This window comes from Moschus berezovskii, chromosome 22, assembly GCF_049115385.1.
Source record: "Moschus berezovskii isolate FMDL1 chromosome 22, NW_MosBer_1.0, whole genome shotgun sequence".
In the NCBI taxonomy this organism is placed as follows: domain Eukaryota; kingdom Metazoa; phylum Chordata; class Mammalia; order Artiodactyla; family Moschidae; genus Moschus; species Moschus berezovskii.
In genome coordinates, this window is record NC_142481.1 from 41,723,714 (window position 1) to 41,748,752 (window position 25,039).

At 37.8% G+C, this 25,039-nt stretch overlaps 1 protein-coding gene across 1 annotated transcript in view; it reads left to right on the forward strand.

Moving 5' to 3' along the window:
• RPGRIP1L (RPGRIP1 like) overlaps nucleotides 1-25,039 on the forward strand; it is a 108,889-nt gene that overhangs the window by 56,931 nt on the left and 26,919 nt on the right. Inside the window, exons 16-22 of the mRNA XM_055412759.2 lie at nucleotides 258-409; nucleotides 3,324-3,702; nucleotides 7,968-8,158; nucleotides 8,310-8,390; nucleotides 10,164-10,265; nucleotides 10,989-11,151; nucleotides 12,336-12,409. Coding sequence (XP_055268734.2) covers nucleotides 258-409; nucleotides 3,324-3,702; nucleotides 7,968-8,158; nucleotides 8,310-8,390; nucleotides 10,164-10,265; nucleotides 10,989-11,151; nucleotides 12,336-12,409 — 1,142 coding nt within the window. The remainder of the gene's footprint in view (nucleotides 1-257; nucleotides 410-3,323; nucleotides 3,703-7,967; nucleotides 8,159-8,309; nucleotides 8,391-10,163; nucleotides 10,266-10,988; nucleotides 11,152-12,335; nucleotides 12,410-25,039) is intronic.

Sequence of the window (25,039 nt, forward strand, 5' to 3'; positions counted from 1 at the left end):
GAAATAGTGTGAATTGGACTACCTCAAACATAGTTTTTTAATCATATTTAACACACAGTGAAACTCATACTTGCAGAAGTAACTTATTCTCTTTTTCTCTGTTATTTGCCAGTCACACACCATCTGTGCAAGTCATATATTATTTTATTCAGTATAAAATTTATAGTTTTAATGCCTAATACCATTGATGTTTGTTTTACTGGTATATATTTTTATTTATGGGGCCATTTAACAGTGAATTATGTATCGGTTTGTAGGAACTAAAGGAGACATCTCCAATTTTGGCACAGTGGAATACTGGTTCCGATTAAGAGTTCCCATGGATCAAGCGATTCGGCTTTATCGAGAACGGGCAAAGGCTTTGGGATACATAACATCAAATTTTAAGGGGCCAGAGCAAATGCAGTGGGTAAGCTTGTTTGACTTTACAACCCTTTTATGACACGGAAATTTTATAGTATTTCTTTATATTACCATGCTTTAAACTGAAATCACTTTCTTTCATGGCCATCAAGTGGCTTTTTTTTAAACTTTTTATGTCGAAATAATCATAGACTTAACAGGAAGTAGCAAAAATGTACAGAGGTCCTGTGTAGCCTTCACCCTGCTTCTCCCAGTTGTAATATTTTATGTAACTATAGTATAATATCAAAGCCAGGAAATTGACATTGGTACAGTACTATTAACTAGGCTAGTACTGTTAACTAGGCTACAGACTGTATTCAGATTTTCTAAGTTTTTACATGCACTTATGTGTGTATACTGTTATTTGTGTATGTGTATGTATGTTTATGTAGGAAGAAGCAGAGTTTAGTACAGTTTTATCATGTGTATATAATCATGTAACAACCACCACAATCAAGATACAGATTTGATCTGCACCCCAGAGGAACTCCCTTGTGCTATCCAGGACACTTTTGAAAAATAGAATTGCAATGCTAATATTACACATCAGTTGTAACTTTCATTATAATTTCTGCTGTTAAGGAAATGAATAGCTGTTCTTGGAGTTTCAGTTATTCTTTTTTTCCAACCATTTCCAACTTCTTCCAGGCTGTTTCAGAAACCTGTAGCTTTCTGAAATGCAAAGTGTAGAATATAAAATGAATATTCTTTTACTGAGAATTAAAGGTTTAAAAGCAATTCCTCAGAGTAGCATTTTCCAAACTGTGTTTCATGAAGTCTTAACAGTCTTATTTCCAGAAGAATTCCATGATCCAATAAATGCAGAAAAGACTAAATTGAGCAAAGTTAAATAAGATCCTTGACTTTAGGACTTCTTTTGAGATTTGAGTATAACTCAAATCTCAAGAGGAAGCATGAAGTATACACTTAAGTAACAAAGGGATAGAATATGGTAGAAATATTTTGGAATGTCTGTTGAAGGCACAATTCTCTTTTTTCATTTGGAACTGCCCTCTCTTCCAATCCATGGGGCTGGGCCCCTGGTGGCCAGCTTTACATTTGATGATCCTGCTCTCTTCCACTCCACCCAATTATAATTAGTGATTTAGTGATAGCCGCCAAGAGAAAGTAAGACTAACTGGGAGCTATGGAGCAGCCATCTGCTACCATGTTAAACTGCAAAGGAAAGAAAATGTGTCTAGAAAGAGAATAATGAGCAAGCATACAGAGAAAAATGAAGAACTAGGTGGAGAGTAAATTCCTATAGTTTTCCAGTCCCATTCCCTTCCTAAGACACAACCACATTTCTGCTACACAGTTCTGTGAAATAGCCCTATAGCCTTATATTAAAGGCTTCCAAGGTGGAGGAGTGGTAAAGAAGCCACTTGCCAATGCAGCAGATGTTAGAGATGTGGATTCAATCCCTGGGTCAGGAAGATCCCCTGGAGAAGGAAATGGAAACCCACTCCAGTATTCTTCCCAGGAAAATTCCACGGACAGAGGAGCCTGGTGGGCTACAGTCCATGGGGTTGCAAAAGAATCAGACATGACTGAGTGACTATGCATGCTCGTATATTCTTTTCATTGTATTTACTTGGTGAAATCAGTTTTTATAGCTTTCAATTAAAAGAACCATGATTAATATAACATTGATTCCCAAACTTAAAGAATGGCACCCATTTCCCAGCGATCATCTTTCTGGATTAATGTTCTTCAGAGCACACCTTGGGAAATGCCATTATGAAAAAGGGAATTAGAAATAGTGAAACCACATGATTTATTAATTTTTGTAATTTGAAGAGTTTTAGACTCCCAGTTTATGATTTGAATGAGTCATTTACTGGTGGAACTTCAGGTTTTGTGGGTAGGGTTGAGGGGTGAAGCAGAAGGCTACTTTGTAAATCATTCCACTCAGCCCTCTATAGCCAGATGCAAACTAGCCCTGGGAAAGCGGTACTGTGATTCCCTTCTCAGATTTCCCCTATCCATACCACCAGATGTCTCCACTAAGGAGATTATGACTTCAGTTCTGTTTTCTTTCTCTCACAAGCTTCTCTAGAATCAAAAGTTCCAGATGTTCAATACAGATTAAAAAATACAGTGAAAGAGGGGTCCCTGCATGGGAGGTGGAGAATTCTCTGACATTGCAACACTGCATTGTTTTGTCCCAGATCATATCGGCTACAAAAGGCTTAGCATTTCGTCAGGGCAGTTGTTCACTAGAGTACTTGTGCACCGATTGCCTGAGTAATAGTTCCATAGAGGGCCACAGAGTAGCTTCCAACTCTGCCTGATAACTCCCTTTGCTCATCTCTCTTCTGAAAAGTCCCTCCAATCCAAGATTTTACCCCTCCAAAGTTTATCTCTCACTCTGCTCCCTTGTTCCTTGGCCTAAGGTATCTGCGTCCCCAAATCCCATTGGTTCAGGATGAGGGCCAACCCAAATATAACAAAATCGTCTCTCTGAGTGGGTACTATCAAGTTCATTAGTTCTCACTTAAGAATGAGATATGATCAGAATAACTGGAATAGTTGAAGGATTAGCTCTTAATAAAATTGTAAACTAGGAAACATTTATCTTTGTACCTATCTGCTCACTTTACCTGTTAAGCATTAAATAGAATTTAAAAACATCAGACTGTTTTCTTGGCTTTATTTATTTCTGTTTGTTTATTTTAACAGCAATCTCTGCATGTATGCTCAGTCTTTTATAGTTGCTGCTAACAGCGTCTGTACACAGGTTCTAGAGAATATTGGTTTTGAATAAGTGTCAAGAGTCTTTTACTGAGAAATTCACTATGAACTGAAAATCTGCAGCCTTTTGGTCCATTTACAAAATTATTGTGTTTGGGGGTTGGCAGCTGCTGTTTACTTTTCATTGTATTACTAGTGTAATGTAAATATGTATGTTTTTCCAGTCAAGTCATCAAGCACCCAAAACTGCTCAGCTCAGTTCTGCTGATTCCACAGATGGCAACTTAAATGAACTTCATATTACAATAAGATGTTGCAACCACCTGCAGTCCCGAGCAAGCCACCTTCAGCCACACCCATATGTTGTGTACAAGTTTTTTGATTTTGCAGACCATGACACAGCCATCATTCCCAGTAGCAATGATCCACAGTTTGATGATCATAGGTGTTTCCCAGTGCCAATGAATATGGATTTGGATCGATACCTGAAGTCAGAGTCTCTGAGTTTTTATGTTTTTGATGATAGTGATACCCAGGAGAATATTTACATAGGAAAAGTCAATGTGCCTCTGATTTCATTGGCACATGACAGATGTATTTCAGGTAAGCCTATTTCTTGAATCCATGAAATTAAAAAAAAAAAAGACCTAAATTATTCCTCAGTGTTATTGATATGATCTGTTTGTAACTAATCTTTCTAGCCTTCTAAGATAATCTTAAACTTTGGACCCACAATATTATATTTTTGTAGTTATTTTCTTAATAGTCATTCTAAGGATTACAATATGCACCTCAACATGACACAATGCACTTAAACTTAATGCTAATAACTCACTGAAATTTAGAAAAATCTACCGCAATATAATTCCATTCCCTCCCCCTTCCTTTGTGATACTGTTGTCATATATGTGTGTGTATATATATATATACATGGTATACCTATATGTGTTATAAACCCAACAGTCCAATGTTAGTTATTTGCTTTATATAACTTTATAGCCTTTAAGAAAAGGGAGAATATATGTAATTATAGGAGACTTTTATATTAACTTATGTATTTAGCATCTCTGGTATTTATATCTTCATTTGGGTTTGAGTTACTGTCTGTTGTCAATTTCTTACTCCAAATAACTCTATTTCCTCTCCATCTTTTGTGTTATTATTTCATGTATCTTTTATCTTTATATATTATAAATCCAAGATAATAATTCTATAATTATGCAATTGTTTTTCAAATCAGTTAAGAAATGAGGCAGAAAAGTATTTATACTTTTTATAATTACCTGTGTAATTACCTTTATTCACCTGTTTCTTCATATTGATGAGTTACCATCTGGTATTGCTTCCTATTAGCCTGAAGAAATTCTTCTAATTTGTCTTGTGAGTCAGGTCTGGTGGCAGTGAATTCACTTAAGCATTGTTATCTGGCAATGTCTTTATATGTAGCTTTTATTTTCTGAAGGATAGTCTTGCTGGATATCATTTTCTTACTTGTCAGGTTTAGTTTATTTAAGCACTTTGAGTGTATCGGACAGTTGATTCTGGCATTCATTGTTTCTAATGAGAAATCATCTGTTAATCTTGTTATGGTGCCCTAATACATGATAGAAATTTCAAGATTTTCTTTCTTTTTTGGGAAGGTGGGAAGGGCATTTAACAATTTACTATGATGTGTTTTGTTGTGGATCTCTTTGTGCTTTTTCTACTTACAATTTGTTGAGCTTAATTTGGGGAGTTTTCTGCTCTTATTTCTTCAGTTATTCTTTTCTGCCCTTTCTTCCACTTCTTAGTTTCCTGTTACACATATGTTCATACGTTTAATGGTGTCCTACAGGTCTCTGAGGCTCTGTTCATTTTTCTTTAGTTTTCCTTTTCAGCTTGGATAATCCCTATTGATTAGTCTTCAAGCTCATTGATTCTTCTGCCAGCTCATATCTCCTACTAAGCCCCTCTATTGAATTTTTTCATTTCAGTAATTATACTTTCCAACTCCAGAACCCCTTTTTAGTTCTCTCTTTTTATTGAGATATGGTTGATGTATAATATGTTACAGGTATACAACATAGTGATTTGTCATTTTTAAGGGTTATACTCCATTTATAGTTATAAAATATGAGCTATATTCCATATTTTATAATATATTCTAGTTCTCTTTTTTATAATTTCTCTATTATGTTCTCTGTTTTATAATTCATTGTCATCACACTTTCCTTTAATTCTTTAAATATGTTTTTTTTTAGCTCTTTGAACGTATTTACAATAGCTGCTCTTAGGCCTGTGTCTGCTAAGTCTAGCATCGGGATACCCTGAGAAAGCATCTCTGGGTGACATTTTGTCTGTGTATGGAGCACATTCTCCTTTCTGTTTCTTTGCATATCTCATGAATTTTTTCTGCTGTTGTTTAAATTTGGACATTTAGGACACTGTATTTTAGAATCTGTAGATTCTAACCCTCCACAGGGTTTCTGTTGCTGTTATTGTTTGTTTGGTGACTTGGCCTGTACCAGTTCTGTAGTTTTGTTTCCCTTGCTATAGCCACTGATATCTCTGCTAAGATTTTGTTTTAATTTTAAGCCTGAACATAGTTTAGTGAGCAGCCTATGGTTGTTGAAAGTTGTGTTCAAACACCTTGAGCTGTCAGGCTTCCACCCTTTGCCTATGGGTCAATGTATGGCTTAGGTAATGCATTCAATGTTTAGATAGTCTATACGTCTCACATTCAGCCAGGGACAAGTAGCTTCTTGTTGTTTGATTACTAAATCGTGACCCCGTGATTTGCAGCATGCCAGGCTTCCCCGTCCTTCACCATCTCCCAGAGTTTGCTGAAACTCATGTCCATTGAGTGGCCAAATATTGGAACTTCAGCTTCAACACCAGTCCTTTCAGTGAATATTCAGGGTTGATTTCCTTCAGGATTGACTGGTTTGATCTCCTAGTTGCCCAAGAGACTCTCAACAGTCTTCTCCAGCACCACAGTTCAAAAACATCAATTCTTCTGTGCTCAGCCTTCTTTATGGTCCAACTCTCACATCCATACAGGACTACTAGAAAAACCATAGCTTTGACTATTTGGACCTCTGTTGGCAAAGTGATGTCTCTGCTTTTTAATACACTGTCTAGGTTTGTCAGGTAGCTCTCATAGCTTAGTCAATAAAGAACCTGCCTGGAATGCAGGAGGCCCAGGTTCAATTCCTAGTTGGGAAAATCCCCTGGAGAAGGAATTGGCAACCCACTCCAGTATTCTTGCCTGAAGAATCCATGGACAGAGGAGCCTGGCAGGCTGCAGTCCATGGGGTCGCAAGAGTCAGACACGACTGAGCGACTAAACCACGAGGTTCTTCATAGCTTTTATTCCAAGGAACAAGTGTCTTTTAATTTTATGACTGCAGTCATCATCTGCAGTGATAAGTCTGTCATTGTTTACATTTTTCCCCATCTATTTGCCAAGTAGCTTCCGTTCCGTTCCATTCCGTCGCTCAATCGTGTCTGACTCTTTGCGACCCCGTGGACTGTAGCCTACCAGGCTTCTCCATCCATGGGATTCTCCAGGCAAGAATACCGGAGCGGGTTACCGTTTCCTTCTCCAGGGGATCTTCCCGACCCAGGGAACGAACCTGGGTCTACCGCATTGGAGGCAGACGCTTTAACCTCTGAGCCACCAGGGAAGCCTGCCAAGTAACTTACTAGGGCCTTTTCTGACTCCTATTGTTCTTACTGAGGTTCAGTAGACTTTCTTGAACAAGTGCTTCTTAATTTGTTGTATCAGTCAGTCAGTCATTCAGTTCAGTCGCTCAGTCATGTCCGACTCTTTGTGACCCCATGAATCACAGCATGCCAGGCCTCCCTGTCCATCACCAACTCCCAGAGTTCACTCAAACTCATATCCATCAAGTCGGTGATGCCATCCAGCCATCTCATTTTTGATCAATTTCTGGACTTCTTAAATGAATATTTTTGACCATTTTATGCAGTGTTACCATTGCTTTTTGTGGAAAATATTTACTGATCTCTTCTCTCAGCCATTCTGTAAGTCTCACCTGTGCCTATAGTAGAAGTTTCTCACCTCCCTATATTCCACCTGTATCCTTTTTTCTACTTTAAGTCTAGAGTTGTTTAGTCTTTCCTAGACAGTCATTAGAAGAAGTGTCAAACACTTGAGAACGAAGTAAAGGATATCCCTAAACAAAAGTTATGCTTGAAATATAGGTTTGTTTTTTTCAAGTCAGGGATTTTCATATTGAAAACTCTAGTATAATGATTAAAATGTGTGACTCAGTATTACATATTCAGCTAGGTGATACTTTATGTTTTGGATGGTTTGTTTAAAGACATTTTGTGTTTTGCTGCTGTTAATCCGCAATGATTTAACAGATCCCAGTAAAATGTATTTAAAATTATAATAGAATAATGTAGTAATATAAGGACTCCTTAGGATATATACATTATTATGTATTATATATAGATAAATTTTGAAGTTTTAATATATTTTTCTACAGAGACACAAGAATATCAAGTCAAAAATGAAGGTTCTTATTTGAGCTATAACCCAGATAATATCTTAGAAGAAGGCTAAAAATTCTGAAGAATCTCTGAATTTAATTTCAATGAATTAAAATATTTATTAGTCAATTTTCTTCTCTTTGAATCGGTATTATCTGTGAGGTCTTAACTTTTAAAAGCAGTCTGCTTGAAAAATGAACCTGTCATAGATCCTTTTGTCTTATTTTATTCTCTTAAGCCATTTGAGTTGTGAGTAAAAGCTAAACTTATTTGTAAAGTTGTGGGTGTTTCTTTTTGCTGTTCTTTAATTCTTATGGTAATAAAACTTCTCTCTAGCATTAATTACAATTATTTTTGTAATTTCACAGGAATATTTGAGTTAACAGATCATAAAAAGCATCCTGCTGGAACCATTCATGTTATATTGAAATGGAAATTTGCTTACCTTCCACCAAGTGGTTCTATAACAACTGAAGACTTAGGAAATTTCATACACAAGGAAGAGTCAGAGATTGTTCAAAGACTACCTCCAACATCCTCTGTTAGTGCACTAATTGTAGTGAGTAACAGTGACTTTGAATTTCCTACAAAATTATTATTATTCCTACATAATTTTTATCATTATTCCTTAATAAATAGCCACAGAAAAGAGAAAAAAAATCTGAAAAGTATGTTCATTATACTCAGTTTCACATATTGGTTTATCTTAGGCACCAACACCGAAACCAAGACGTTTAACAGCTAAAGATAAGAAGGTATCTTTTATGGATATCACACCACATCAGCATTATGTAAGTAGTAGACATTCAAAATACTGCTTTTTTGCTTTTTGCCCTCCGCGTAACAGTATTTGAAATAAATGAATAGTATACCCTACCTGATTAAATGGAGACAGGTATAAAACACTTCTTCCGGTAAAATGTTACCTTTGTAATTGGCACTGTGTGTAAATGTTAAACGATCTTACTCTTGATCTGACTCTTCCGTTGGCCCCATGTCTCTCTCGAGATACTGACCCTAGTCTTCTTTCCCCATTTAAAGCAAAACAGAACAAAACTCTTCAAAAAGTTGTCTTAATTCTGTCTCCCTTTCCTCAAATTGTTCCTCGCTCACACTAGTAAAACTTTTCCTCATTAAAACCACTTTTGCTAAGGTCACAGTGGCTGTCACTTTGCTACATCCAGTGATCAATTCCCTATCCGTTTCTTAATCTCCCAGTGACTTTTGACACAGTGGAATACTTGGTCCTTTCCCTCTTGGCCTCTGGGATACCATGCCTTCCTAGTTTTCCTCCAGCCTAACTTACTCTTCACATTCACCTGGAGCATATCTCTAAATGCTGAAGTTCCTAGGCAGTCAAACTTCAGACCTAGACCCCTTCTCTTCTTAGTCTGCATCTCGGTAAAGAGACCTTATCCAAATAAACAAATGAACAAACATAACAACACAAAAGCATAGTCATTGATCGTCACAGAAACAAAGAACAAATGTGGTTGCTAGAGGGGTTGAGGGAAAGAAAAAAATAGACAAGAGAGATTGGGAGATACAAACTCCCAGTTGTAGAATGGATGGGTCATGGAGAGGAAATGTACAATATGGGGAACACAGTAACTGTAGTATCTTTGTATGCTGACACAGCCTAATCACTGTGCTTGTTGTTTGGATCATTTTGAAATGTATAGAAACATCAGATCACGGTGTATTTTAACAGAAAACTAATACAGTGTCATAGGTCAGTTATACTTCAAAACCACATACATACACTGCTGCTGCTAAGTCACTTCAGTCGTGTCCGACTCTGTGTGACCCCATAGACGGAAGCCCACCAGGCTCCCCCGTCCCTGGGATTCTCCAGGCAAGAACACTGGAGTGGGTTGCCATTTCTTTCTCCAATGTGTGAAAGTGAAAAGTGAAAGTGAAGTCGCTCAGTGGTGTCCAACCCTTAGCGACCCCATGGACTACAGCCTACCAGGCTCCTCCGTCCATGGGATTTTCTAGGCAATAGTACTGGAGTGGCTTGCCATTGCCTTCTCCGACATACATACACTACCGTGTGTTAAATAGATAGCCAGTGGGAAGCTGCTGTATGGGCCCTGGGTGTTCAACCTGGTGCTCTGTGAAAACCATGAGGGGGTACGATGGGGCAGGTATTGGGGGGGAGGTTCAGGATGGAGGGCACATACGTGTGCTTGTGGCTGATTCATACTGTTGTATGGCAGAAGCCAACACAATATTATAAAGAGATCCAGTTAAAAATAAATTTTAAAAAGCTCATAGAAAAAGAGATCAGATTTCTGGTTACCAGAAGCAGGGGATGGGGAAGGGAGAATTGGATGAATGTGGTCAAAAGCACAAACTTCCAGTTGTAAAGTAAATAAGTATTAGGAATATAATGTCCAACATGATAAATATAATTCATACTGCTATATGTTATATATGAAAGTTGTTAAGAGAGTAAATGCTAAGCGTGTGTGTATGTGTGTGTATGAAAAAGTCTTGGGAGGATTTAGGATTTAATAAAAAATACAAAATAACATATACTCACATTTTCACATTAATATAAGGAGACCTCTACTCTTCCTGAAGATAGGAAGGAAATTTCGCCAGAAGTGGAACATGTACCAGAAAGACAAATTGATATGCCAACTGTTTCACATATTCCCGAGGTATGTGTTTATATTATCTTGAAAGTTTTCTTTTTCAAATACTTTGTCATGATCATTGGGACTTCCCTGGTGGTCCAGTGGTTAAGAATCCCCCTGCCAATACAGGGGATATAGGTTCAGTCCCTAGTCCAGGAACTAAGATCCCACATGCTGCAGGGCAGCTGAGACCGTGAGCCGCATCTTTGGAAGCCTGCCCTGTGGAGCCTGTGGTCTGCAATCAGAGAAGCCGCCACAACCGGAAGCCTGCACATCACAATTAGAGAGTATCCTCCACTTGCCACAACTAGAGAAGGCCCACGCACAGCAATGGAGAGCCCCGTGTGCCGCAATGAAGACCCAGTGCAGCCAAAAACGAAAAAAAAATTTTTTTAAAGAAATCATATCACTGATCCTGTTCTACATGACTTCCTTGGAGTAGAAAGGTCCAACATATTACCAGTGTAATAGTTATAATTATTCAGACATTAGTAGGTAGTAAATACACATATAAATTATAGTGTAAATTCATTTTGAGATTAATGCTTTTTGATATTTAGTTTGTAATCAGATTTTAATTCATCTGCATATTTTCGTTTGTGCAGCTTAAGTGATTATTTTCCCATGAATCGACTATAAAGCGCATGCCAGTATATTTACTTGCTTTATTATCATTCAAGGGCTTCAGCAAGAATGCTGTAAATGTGATATAAGCAATAATACATCACTGTGCTTTTGCTTCTTCAGGTTCCTCAGGAAAGCAGTGCAGATAAGGTAAAAGAGAATACTGAGAAAATGCAGCAAGGAAAGGACGGCGATGTGTCTTTACTGTCTGAGGGCCAGCTGGCAGAACGAAGTTTGACTTCTTCCGAAGATGAAACAGAAATAACTGAAGAACTGGAACCAGAAGGTGACTTCCTTTTTTAAATTACCACTGTTTCCCTGACTCTGCTTTGTTTAATCTGTTCACGCCTCGTAGAACATCTTCATTTAGTCATGAGTCTACTTCATGATAGCTGTTTCTTGACAGAAATGATGGGATGTAGTTCAGTCTCCTCAGGTGTGGTTGGGTGGAATTGTTGCATATCTTATTTCAAACTCAGAGCACCACAATGGAATGCAAGTATTGTTGCTGACCATGTTCCAAATTTATATTTTAAATGACTTTATATTCCCTTTGGGTTCAGTACTATTATCTGGGTTATTCTAGAGGACTTGATTTTTTAAAAATGAAGAAAGGCAACCTACATACAATATGATTTCACTTGTATAAACATCTAGAAAAGGCAAACTAATCGATTGTGACAGAAAGCATTTAACTGGTTGCCTCGGGAAGGACGAATGGAAATAGAAAGATGCAGGAGGAAAAACTTTACAGGAGTCATGAGGAACTATTGGGGGTGATAGACATGTTCACTGTCTTAATTATGGTGATGGCTTCACAGAATTATTGATTTGTCAAAATACATATTTCCAAAATGTGAATACAAATTTTTCACACAAATTTGTGTGGTTTATTATATGTCAACTTTACTGCAGTAAAAACTGTAAAACCTCTAAAAATATTTTTAAATAGTAGGAATAACTTTATTTTTTACACAATAGGTTAGGCTGTTGGAAAATATGATTATCATGTTATTTAAAAAAATTTTAATTTTATACTTGAACAAGCAATATTTTTATTTCCTCTTCTCTTTTCTAAAATGTAGTTCAGTTCAGTCACTCAGTCTTGTCCGACTCTTTCCAACCCCATGGACTGCAGCACCCCAGGCTTCCCTGTCCTTCACCATCTCCTGGAGCTTGCTCAAACTCGTGTCCATCAAGTTGATGATGCTATCCAACCCTCTCATCCTCTGTCGTCCCCTTCTTCTCTTGCCTTCAGTCTTTCCCAGCATCAGGATCTTTTCCAATGAGTCAGTACTAAAATGTAATGTAAATCTAATTACCTTCAGTGCTAAAAAAAATTCAGACATGATTATCATATTTTTCTTTTATGGTTATCCTTGTAGTGTATGCTTATTTCTCTCCATTTCACAGGGTACAAATGTAATTGGTTTAATAGATTTAAACCAATAAAATTTTATTTCTTAACAGATGAAGAAGACAGATCAGCTTCTGACAGTGATGAGTGTATTATTCCAGGTCCTATCTCCAAGAATATCAAACAGGTCAGTAACCTGATATCAACCAAAAATGTTCTGAAATAAAGCTGCTTTTCATTCATAGTTTATCAGTCTTCATATATGAAAATCTTAAGGAAGAATATTTCTGGAAAAAATTTAATGTATTGTCATAATCTTATCCAAGTAATTATCTAGTGTAAGAAAATTTTATTTATACTTTCTTTATGGAATGGGCCATAACATTTAAGTGTTAGTTTTGCTTATATGTTTTAGAGTACCTAACATCTATAGCTTCAGTAGTTACTTGTTCAAATCGGTTGACTTCTCCGACTCCTTCGCAGAACCATTATACAAAGATATATTGAATCAACTCTGAACTTTAAAGAATTTCCAAAATGTGAGATTGCCTTTAAAACTATAGTAAGTTACATATGTAAATTCATAGACTGTTCATATCTAAATATGTCACTGATAAACTGTTAAAAGTTATTTCATTCTACCCAAAAATTAAACTTTCTTAGAAGGTAATTAATTTCACATATGTATACTTTGCTTGTTTTGTAGCACATTGCTGAAAAGTAGTATATATGTAAATTGAAATTTTGAAAAGAAAGTTATACTTTAATTTACATAGGAAATATCCCACTTACCAGAGCATTTTTCATTGTCGGGGAGAAAAAAGGTTTTATAAAGTAAACGTAAGTAAAGTAGTATCTTTTTTATTCATCCAAGTTAATTTTCCTGAAATGATTAATTGTATTCCTTTAATTTTTTTAGAATTTCCCCTTTTTTAAAAAAAAAAGAAAAAATAGAATTTCTACTGTATTTTTTTAAGAATTGCAATACTTATTTCAACTCTTAAAATCTCATATTTTTAGCTTAATCTCTCTGCTGAACAAGCTCATAGAACAGAACATTTCAGATGTCACAGGTGCCTCCATAAAATAGAGAAACCCATTGTTTCTGTGATTGAGAAATACAAACAGATGATTGATAAATACTTCATCCATCTGTCCAAAGTTTTATTATCATTGTTATATGATTGTTAATTATCATAACATCATTTAATGTATAGCGTACTGATATATGGAATTCTCCAGTATTCTTGCCTGGAGAATTTCATGGACAGAGGATCCTGGCGGGCTACAGTCCATGGGGCCACAAAGAGTCAAACATGACTGAGTCAGTAACACTTTCACTTTGACCCACATTAGGGTTTTCCAGGTGGCGCAGTGATTAAGAATCTGCCTGCCAGTGCAGGAGACATGGGTTCCATTCCTGGATCAGAAGATCCTCTGGAGTAGGAAATGGCAGCCTGCTCCAGTATTCTTGCCTGGAGAATTCCATAGACAGAGGAGCCTGGCAGGGGTCCATGGGCTCTCAGAGTTGGACACGACTGAGCACACACTCATGCACCCACATCAAGGAGTATAATCTTCTTGACTCAGTCTGCCAGCTCAAGTGTTAAATCTCATCCAGAGACACCTTAATAGACTTACCCAGAATAATGTTTGACCAAACATTTGTATACCTCATGGCCTAGTCAACTTGACATATAAAGTTAACCATCACATCATTTTACTAAGAACACTCCATTTAAGAGTAGTAAGCCTCCAAGTGTGATTCAGATATTTCTTTCTCAGTAGTTCTGCAAGACTCTGCTTACTTTCATCATGATTTTTGGATACCTTACATGGTTTAGCCTTTGAACATAAAAGTATGAAATACTGAATCAGTCCTAGGGCCTAAGGGACTAGTACCAAAGGACTTATTTCTCTAGCAGATTTACAAACAGCACTCATCTCTTCTTATAACTCAGTGATTCCCAGGGATTCACATCTGCAATTGGTAATCACATCTCCCTAAGAGGGTAAATAGAGCATTCTGGCCCTGCCCTCAGGAAATATTATACTAATTGGTAAGATGTGTTCATGAAAAGTCAAGTATTAAATCACAATCTAAAACAATCAGGAGACAGTACCACCAATGATTAGTAGATGTTTGAGCTAAAGAATAAAGCTGTTCGGGGCCCATCTTCCTCATTTTCCAAATAAGTAAACTGAGACCTTGAAATAAGGTGACTTGCTGACAGTCATGCCACTTATTAAGGAAGTTCAGAGGAAGGAGAAATTTGGAGTGATTTTTCAATAGACTTCATTAAGGATATGCCCATAAGCTGCTCACCCACCCTCTTTCTTGTGAGTTTCGTGTCTGCTTTTTCTCATTTTAAGATGATTTTTTTTTTGCTTCACTTGCCCAAAAGTAGCCCCTCAAAATGCCCAAGCCCAAAAAGAAAGATCTGATCAGCTCCGTCTAGCCTCTGGATTGGATCTGTGTTTATCAGTTGTGGTCCTTTGACCCATTCAGCTGTAGCCAGTCACATAGTGAAAAGGAGTGTCCATGGCAGCAAGCAAAAAGTCACGTGCACGCTAATGCTGGCAGGGGATGCACAGTATGTTTCAGAGATAAGGATACACTAACTCAAGCAACCTTTCTGCGGAACAGGATAGAAGGTTTCAGATATGACGGAGAAGACTAAATATTTTGGATTTTATCCAGGAGATACTAGGGAGACATTTCAACAGTTAACTTTATTTTCTAAACATTGTGTTCATCATCTAAAAGTCAGCTTCAAAGAATGGGGAAATGTTATCTAAAATCTCAGACCAGAGATTTTCAACCCGGGGCAGTTTTGCCACGCAAGGGATTCATTTTGGCAACGTCTGGAGGTGTTTTTGGTCGTCACCCTGGGAGGGACCACTACTGGCATCTAGTGGATAGAAGTCAGGGTTGCTGCTTAACACGCTACAAAGCACAGGCCCCACAACAAAGACCTGTCTGGCCCGAAACTCAGTGGTGCTGAGGCTGAGAAATCCTTTGTCAGACTTCTCAACGGAATCATGTGTATACTGACTGCATTGCTAGCATCTCAGTGCAATTGTCCAGTGCTCTTAACTAAGACTAAAGAATTTAATTTAACAAGTTTAATGAAAGAGCTATTCCTCTGAAATATTCAGCTAATTCTAATGTACACATATTTTTCCCTTGGAGTAAATTGCATTTTTTCCTTATTACTTCCAGAAAAGTAAAATGTGTTACTTTGCTACAGCCTAATATAGCCTTCACTACCAAAATATAACTTCCTATAATGATTTTTGATGCCGTCTCAGAAGTGTGAATTTTTGTTTCAAGCAACCAGCTATTCTAAGCAATGCTTTATGCCTTGGTAGCCATTAATCAAGTTCCCATGGGGTTTTTCAAATTCTACGTTTAGTAGAAGGTACTGACCAGTACCTTATGTTAATAGGTGAAATTTAGTTTTATCAAATTACATAACAAATACAGTAAAATAGTATAATCTGTGAACACAGGAACAAAACTCAGGAGCTCACCATAATGGTGAAATACAGCATTTTCTAGTGATTGTACCAATTTTTCTATGTGCTCCTTTTGTAAATCTTTTAATACTAGTCATGGAACCTTTTTCTTTATAAAGATTGCAAAAGTGGTACAAAGAACTCCTGAATATATTTCACTCAGATTCATCAGTTGTTAATGTTTGCTGCACTCTTTTTAATCATTTCTATTCTCTCTCCTATATACATTTATATGTATGTATGCATTATATACACACATTCTTACATAACTAGTGAATCATTGGATAGTTGCAGAAATCATGCCCCTTTATCCCTAAATACTTCAGAATAATAATACAATACTATAATCTACAGTTCTTAGTAAAATTTTGCGGGTTGTCCCTGTATTATCACTTATAGAAAGTTATTAACCTGGTCCAGGATCAAATCGAGATCACACATTGCGTTTAGTTGTCATGCCCCTTTGGCCTCCTTCAACCCATAATGGTTCCTTAGCCTTCCATTGAGTTAGTCTTTCATAACATTGGCTTTTTCTAAGAATGCAGGCCATTTATGTTGTAAAATGTCCTTCAATTTGAATTTGTGTGATTTCTCCCCTCATTGGATTCAGCTTATTTGTTTAGGTAGGAATCCTACAGAAGCAGTGCTGTGTCCTTTTCAGTGCATGAAACCAGGAGACACATAATGTCATTTTGTCCCACTGCTGATATTCACTTTTTAAGTGTAAAAACTTTTGTGGCTCCTTAATTTCTTCTTTCATCTCCTCTTTAAGAACTGCTTCAGGTAGAAATCTCAGGACACTATTATAATAGGTTTCTTTGGAAGGAAAGGTATTACTGAATGGCTAATATGTAATATCTCCTTTAGTGCTCACAACTGTTCTTCCTTCATTAGCATATGCTGTGTGTCATATAAGAAGCAATCCATGGCTTCCAAACATTTACAGTGTAGGGGAAATACAATTATAGTGCAGAGGTTAGTGCTGGGACACTGGGATACACAACTGCTCTGAGAACATTCAGAAGGGGTGCCTAACTCAGCATGAGGGACCCTCATCAGGGATAGCTTCCTAGAGTCAGTGAAGCCTGAACCACCTGTGGAAGATGATTGAGAGTTAGTGAAAGCAAAGGAGAGTCATTATAGCCCAAAGGAATAAAAAGCATGAGACTTTGAGAGAGTGAGGAGAACATGGCTTATTCTCAGAGGCAGAATGGTTTTAGGATGGGCCGAGCCTAGGGCACACGGAGGGAGCCCCAGGAGAAGATGCTGAAACGATAGGCCTGTCCAGAGCATTGAGGCCTCTGTGTATCAGCTGAGGAAGCTGAAGTCTATCCCGAAGTTCTATGAGCAGCCAGTGAAGATTTTTAAGGGAGGAGGAGGATCACTCACTCATTAAACAGGTGGAGTCAGTAAGCATTTACTGTGTCCCCAGCCTTGTTCTGGAGACTGGGAATTCAGCAGTAAGAGAAATAAGTCTCTTGCTTTGGGGGAGCTTACACTCTTACATCACATTTTAAAAGATCTTGTTATCAATAGTATAAAGAATAGAGGCACAGAGATTAGTTAAAAGGTAATTAACCCTACTCTGTGGTTATCTCCACTGTGTAGAAATGTTTTAAATTGCCTTTACCTATAGCTATAATGTCACCAAATTGAGACTAAAAGTAGTGTCCTAGATAAAAATCATTTATGCCAATTACACTCTGAATTTCAGTTATCGCCTATACTATGTAAGCAATTTAAGATCATTCAGTTTCTTTTTTTCATTTTACAGAATCTGACAGCTCATAGTTACTTTTTAGAAATGTTGATCCTTAAAAGAAATCTAACAGATTTCCCAGGACTTAGACATATTACTCGGTTCTTCCTCTTTTCTTCATGTCTGTGATGTATAATTAATCATAGATTACTTCATTTTGTTTCATTTCATTTACAACATTTATGAGCTTCACTTTGTCAGAATGAAATGCTTGTCCCCTCCTTTCCTTTCCAAAGTGGCATAATTAGTGTTAGCATCTTTTTTAACAGGCTACATAAAGTTTAGTGGCTGGATTAAATCAAGTCATTAACATAATGTGCTACCCAATTTGCCCCTATCTCTCTTCGTTTCCAGGACATCAAAGTGCCACAGAGCACCAGTGTAATTGGGCCTTGCTGGCCTGTCAGATTCCGTCAGCCTGATGACTGCTGCTTTTACTAAAAAGCTTCTAGGCATGATAATTAATGGGGGTGGGGGTGGGGAGGGAGTCTGAGAAATGTAAAACTTTGGACATTTCTCTATGAATATTTTATTAATTTGAATAATCAGAAGTTAACAGTATCAATTTGATGTATAATACATTGATTAAAAGCCTTGTTTTAGGTCCTCAAAATAGATATCAAAACTGAAAATTTGCATCTGCCATGGCATTAAGGAAAAAAATTATAATCCTTCTTTCACATTATTTCTAATTTTTACCATTTAAGCAGTGCATCATTCAGTTTTCACAACTAAATGCATTGCCTTCAACTCACAGATTTCTTAAAGTGTGCCCACAGGTGAGAGTGAGAAATCACAGGCTGAAACAGTAACGCTCTTTTTTGTGCAATGCATGTTTATGTCTTTCTCCGTTCCTAACTAACAGAAGTTTTGTAAAAGCTGCCATAGTCAATCGGATTAAAATGCACTTCCACCTGGAAGCCAGGTTCTCTTGAACAAATTGAGCAGGCATTCCCAGGCAATCACAGTAGTGATGTCCAGCAGAAGTGTTTCAAAGCTTTTGCAAAAGACAGAGTGCATAAAGCAATTCACTACTGTTGGCATTCCTGTATTAAAAGTGATTAAGTCACTTCAGAATCAAATATGATATCCTATCAGTGGGTAAAGTACACCCCTCCCACTGTTTTACATATGGAAGCGTAAGCTGCATAACCAAAAATATTGTATTACTCTCCTGATATTAGTTGCTTTTAAAATTATTTTTAATATTTTGCAACTTAATTATCTCTTGCTGATATACCATGAACTATATACTGCTACATATAGCAGTATATAGTATATACTGTATACACTAGTATATATACTGTATGTATAGTATATAGTGTATAGCAGTATATTCTACTTCTTTACACATGTGCATAATATTACATTGTATAACTAAACTTTATTTATTTAAATAAGAGCCTTTTCATGGACCCTTTGGTTTCTATCAGTTTTTGCCAATACAAACATTTCCATCTGAAATGTTTTTATACATAGTGTGTGAAAATTACTGTTTTCTGACATCACGCTTTTTGTCAAACTAATGAGTAAGAAATTATATCACTGATGATTCCATTTTAAAAGCAAACAAAAGGATATATTTGTACATACATGCTTATGTATTTTTATATGAGCATACAGATCTAACATTGGGGTTCATGTAAGCAAAGGAAAGGCTTCTCAGGTGGTTCAGTGGTAAAGAATCTACCTGCCAATGCAGGAGAAGCAGGGGACATGGGTTCAACCCATGGTTTGGGAAGATCCGCCCTGGTGGAGAAAATGGCAAGCCACTTTAGTATTGTTGCCTGAGAAATCCCATGGACAGAGGAGCCTGGCGGGCTACAGTCCGTGTTGTCGCACAGAGTTGGAAATGAGCACACACAATCAAAGAAAATGTTTGAAAATATGTAATCAAAACATTGTACTGCAGTATCTCTGGGACGTGAGTCTGGGCAAGAGGCAGCAAACTATAACCCATGTGTCAAACGCAGCACTCTACTTATTTTTGTAAATAAAGTCTTATTGGAACACACCACACCCATCATTTACAGGTTGTCTGTGGCCTCTACATGTACAAGAGCAGAGTTGAGTATTGCCACCAGAGACCATTATAGCCTGCCATGCAAAAAATATTTGCCATCTGGCCTTTACAGGAAAGAAGCATCTGCCAACTCCTAAGTTAGGGAATGGGAGGAAACAAGGAACTTTGATATTTTACTTTCTAGGATTTATATTGTTGAACTATTTTTAGTGATGAGTATAGACTGCTTCTGGGCTTCCCCAGTGGCTCAGTGGTAAAGAATCCACCTGCAATTCAGGAGATGTGGGTTCAGTCCCTGGGTTGGGAAGATCCCCTGGAGGAGGGCACCGCAACTGACTCCAGTATTCTTGCCTGGAGACTCCCATGGACAGAGAAGCCTGGCGGGCTACAGTCCACAGGGTCACAAAGATCTTGTCAGACACAGCTGAAGCAACTGAGCACACACATACACATAGACTGCTTCTTAAAAGGGAATAATTTGTTAGCTAATTCTGTACTAAAATGTTAACTAAAGAATAGTTTAATATGAGTTGTAGAAGCTTTTCTATAAACATCTTGCTGCTGCTGCTGCTGCTGAGTCACTTCAGTCGTGTCCGACTCTGTGTGACCCCACAGACGGAAGCCCACCAGGCTCCCCCGTCCCTGGGATTCTCCAGGCAAGAACACTGGAGTGGGTTGCCATTTCCTTCTCCAATGTGTGAAAGGGAAAAGTGAAAGTAAAGTCGCTCAGTTGTGTCCGACCCCTAGCGACCCCATGGACTGCAGCCTACCAGGCTCCTCCATCCATGGGATTTTCTAGGCAAGAGTACTGGAGTGGCTTGCCATTGCCTTCTCCGATAAACATCTTAGAGAGGGTCAATAAATAGAGGGTGAGTCTTTTCTGGTTTACAGCCATGGATTTCCCAAGTGTGGTCCTCAAACTAGCAGCATCAACATGCCCTGAGAATTTGTGAGCGATGCAAATTCTTGGACCCCATTCTAGACCTAATGAATCAGAAACTCTGAGTCTGGAGCCCAGCAATCTGTGTCTTGTCAACTCTTTCATGTTTTCCTGGGGTATGCTAAAATTTGACAGCTACCTCTTTAGGGAAAGGCGGTACTTCTCGCCATGGCTACATGTTAAAACCACCTAGGGAGCACATTTAAATGCCAAGGCCCAGGCTCCACTCAGACCAGTTAGACCAGACTTTTCTTTAAAGCTCCCCAAGTGATACTAGTAAGCAGCCAAAATTGAGAGTCACTATTTTATCACATCTGTTCTCAATGATGGTTAAAGTGGAACAGCATATCAAAATCACCTGAAATTGAGGGTCATTTTAAAAATTCTTCTCTTCTTCACAGCACTGCCTTAGTAAGCCACAGTTAATGATGGAGACATGTTGTATCTCCACATCTAATACATTTTCCTAAACGCATTCCAACCATTGCTTTAGAACATGTGGCAACGAGCTTCTGTAATTTGCTGACCATTATAGATACAGTAATTTTCATGGTATATAAAGGAGACAATGTTCTAAAAATAAACACTCTTAACCCCAGCATCATTTTGATCTCCAACACTGAAGTTTTTACTGTTTATATTATTTGTTCAACACACTATGTTTTAACAGAACATATGATAAAAGAAAGCTTATGGCCACTGATGAAAACTGGATTGAGTTTCTTTTGTTTTGTTTGTTGAAAAACATTATCACCTTAACAGTTTGTGCTCTTCTTCACTCTTATTTCTCCCAAAGAACTGTTATTATTTTTAAAATCAAAGACTTGTCAACCAAAACTTGCACGAAGAATGGATTTGATTACCAGCAAGTGGAAGCTCTGGAGCCTAGTATGAGGTCTAGGGGACTCTTTGAGTCTCTGAGGTGCTTGTGCCTACCCCCAGTCTGAAGAAGGCAAGTTGTAAGAATCATCTTTAATCCTGTATCATTCCTACCTACTCTACTTACTCATGGCTCTGTCAGTACCAATGCTGAGTTTGACTTTTTGAACCAAATATTTTGAGCTTGTCTTAGACCTCACTCCAATTAAACTTTTATCCTTAAAGGTCATAGACATAGATTCATTCCCTTGCACTTCCATTTTGTCTCAATTATTATAAAGCTCCAAGTTCTTCATAGGCTTTATTTTAATTTATTTACATACACAAAACATTTTTATGACAATAAAATAATACTCATGTAAACTTGTGTAACCATTTGGAAAGTAACTTGATAATCCTATTAAGTTAAATTTCTCATATCTGTCACCCAGCAGTTCTAAGAAACCACTCATATACACAAGAAAACAAAAGGATATTCAATGCAACATTGTTTTAATTGCAAAAAATTTTAAGCATTTTGTTTATCAGTAGAGAAACAGACTGGGTTCAGTTCAGTCATGTCCGACTCTTTGCGACCGGATGGACTGCAGCACACCAAGCCTCCCTGTCCATAACCAACTCCCGGAACTTACTCAAACTCATGTCCATCGCGTCAGTGATGCCATCCAACCATCTCATCCTCTGTCGTCCCCTTCTCCTCCTGCCTTCACTCTTTCCCAGCATCAGAGTCTTTTCCAATGAATCAGTTCTTCGCATCAGGTGGCCAAAGTATTGGAGTTTCAGCTTCAGCATCAGTCCTTCCAATGAATATTCAGGACTGATTTCCTTTAGGAGTGCCTGGTTGGATCTGCTTGCAGTCCACGGGACTCTCAAGAGTCTTCTCCAACACCACAGTTCAAAAGAGGAACAGACTAGAAATTAATTACATATATAAACGGAATTCTGGACAACAGGTAATACTAATGAATTAGATTTCAATTATAACCATAAATCTCAAAATACAGCACTGAGTGAAAAAATTGCAGAATAATTCATAGAGGGTGGTATCATTCATATAAAATCTAAAAACAGAAAACAATAAGTTATTGATATATATGTACATAGTAGAAAATATAAAAGCATGATTGGGCATGATACATATCAGCTTCAGGATAGTGGTTACTTCTGGGGGAAATAAGAAAGGATGGGAAAAGAATTGGGAGGGGGCACTTTTCCCTGAATCTGATATATTTTATTTCTTCCACAATAAAAACAAAAAGATTTAAATCAGATACAGCAAAAAAGTAAAATCTGTTTAAGATGTTGAGTACTTGAACATGTCTAATTATTTTCTTTATAGTTTAAAAAGTTAAAGAAATGCTTGTGCTGAAGAATTAAGAATGAAATAAAACTCACATACAATCTCCTACAATAGTGAGATTTAAATCTAACTGACTGAAACAAGTTCCAAACCTTTATCAGAGGACATTCTCAGTTAAGCATACTGTGTTTAAGAGCTGTCAAGTTGAATTAAGTTTTTAGAAGCCTAACAATCCAACCCCAGTGTGGCTGCTATGATTGTTGAAACCAGAGGAAGAATTCAGCATGATCTTCTGAAGTAAAACATAAAAATATATATATATAAGCCTGCCAATAAAAGCCCAAGTAAATACGATAGAGAAATATGGCCTAAAATGAGAATTATAGCCTCAGTCAGGAAGCAGGAGTGGAATTGAGCCAAAATCATGAGAACTCTAATTTTTTTTTCTCTGAGAGTAATACAAGCTGTCGTCACATTTCCAGATCATTCAATCACATAAAGTATAGTGTCCATCCATACAGACAACTGAAAAGAAGTTACACACAGTTCTTATTTGAGAGACTTCTATTACTGCTGCTCACCACAATCAGAAATTTTAAATGCTCTTTTTGTATGCTGATGCTGACATCTGGCTAACTAGGGAAGCTAATAGGGTAACTGGTGAACAGGAGAGAAAATGCACTGAGAAGTACTGAGAAGCCCAAAAACCGTTCTGGCCAGCTAACCTACTGTGTGAGCAGAGTGTCCTTCAGAGGAATGACCACGTGGGTTCCTCTCGTGGTCTTGAACAGACATTATTCTGCATCCGTCTGGAACGCTATGCTTCAGTCACTGTCATGTGAATCAGTGTATTGTTATCCCTTCCAGTTCACCTAATTGAACTAATTTTTTTTTCCACTATTTCACGATGAGAATTTTCAAACACACAGAGAAGCTGACATAACAGTACCCTACCCCTATATTCTACAAAACTGACAGTATTTGAAACAGTATTATTCAATTAAAATCTAGACTGGCAAGATTTCTATGTTATTCAACAGTTAATCCTCAACTTCCCAAAATGTAGAAGATACAATCAATATTTGCTTAAAGGAGCAGCACTAATAATTGCAGCTTCACCTATTTCTGGCAATATATAAAAGATATTCCCAATATATAGAAGATCCTCAGCATTCCCTTGACTCAATGTCATTAAGTATTTATTGAGAGCCTCCTAAGTGCCAGATCCTAGAGAGGATGTTAAATAGCAAAAGATGAATAAGATATGGTCCTGGCCTCCAGGAATTCACAGTCTGCAGAGCGAGGCAGATATGTAAACAAATCCATGCAATCCAGTGTGAGTGAAAAGTGCAGCGCGGGCCCAGAGGAAGAACCAAGTCAGTCTTGGAAATCAGGAGTAATGCCCTCATAAAAGGAGTACATACGTGGCCCAGGGCTTCAAATAAATGGAATTTTGTCTGATAGAGAAGATTTCAGATGCAAAAGCTCAGCAATATAAACAGTACACCACAGGTCTAGGGAAATGGCCAGAGTGTAGGGTAATGGGTTTCCAAGCAGAAAGGTGATACCCAATTTGTTTTAGAGAAGGCACTCTGCCACCAGAATAGTTGAGACTGCAGGCAGGAGACTAGAAGCAGGAGGGCCTCACCCTTCCCACAATCATGAGCATAGAGCCATTTATTTTTTGAGTGTATACTGAGACAGTCAGCAAGATTTGGCTTCCCTAGTGACTCAGATGGTAAAGAATCTGCTTGCAGTGCAGGAGATCCGGGTTCGATCCCTGGGTCAGGAAGCTCCCCTGGAGAAGGAAATGGCAACCTACTCCGGTATCCTTGCCTGAAGAATTCCATGGACAGAGGAGCCTGGTGGGCTACAGACCAGACTGAACGAATAACACTCTTTCACAGCAAGACTATAGTCCCTTTATAACTAAAACAGCCAACAGCCTCATACCACCCGTCTGTCTGCTTCCAACTCTACCAACCAGTTATTTTTTTATTTTGATTCCTTCTGATTTCTCCCCACTTACTCTGTAGTCATTATTGTCATTTGTTGTTTAGTCCCGAAGTTGTGTCCACCTCCTTTATGACCCCATGGACTCTAACCCACAAGGCTTCTCTGTCCATGGGATTTCCCAGGGAAGAATACTGAAGTGGGTTGCCATTTCCTTCTCCAGGGCCTCTTCCTGACGCAGGGATCAAACCTGCATCTCCTGCCTTGGCAAGTGGATTGTTTAGCCCTGAGCCACCTGGGAAACTCTTTCTGCTTATTCTATGAAACTACTTTCTAACTGTTGGAAGCTGTTGAATTAGTTCCTTCCTCAGATCATGTGAGAACATAAAAGAAGTTTCTCTAGAGATAAAAATGAGAAAAGAAACTGCGTCTTGTTTTGTCTTT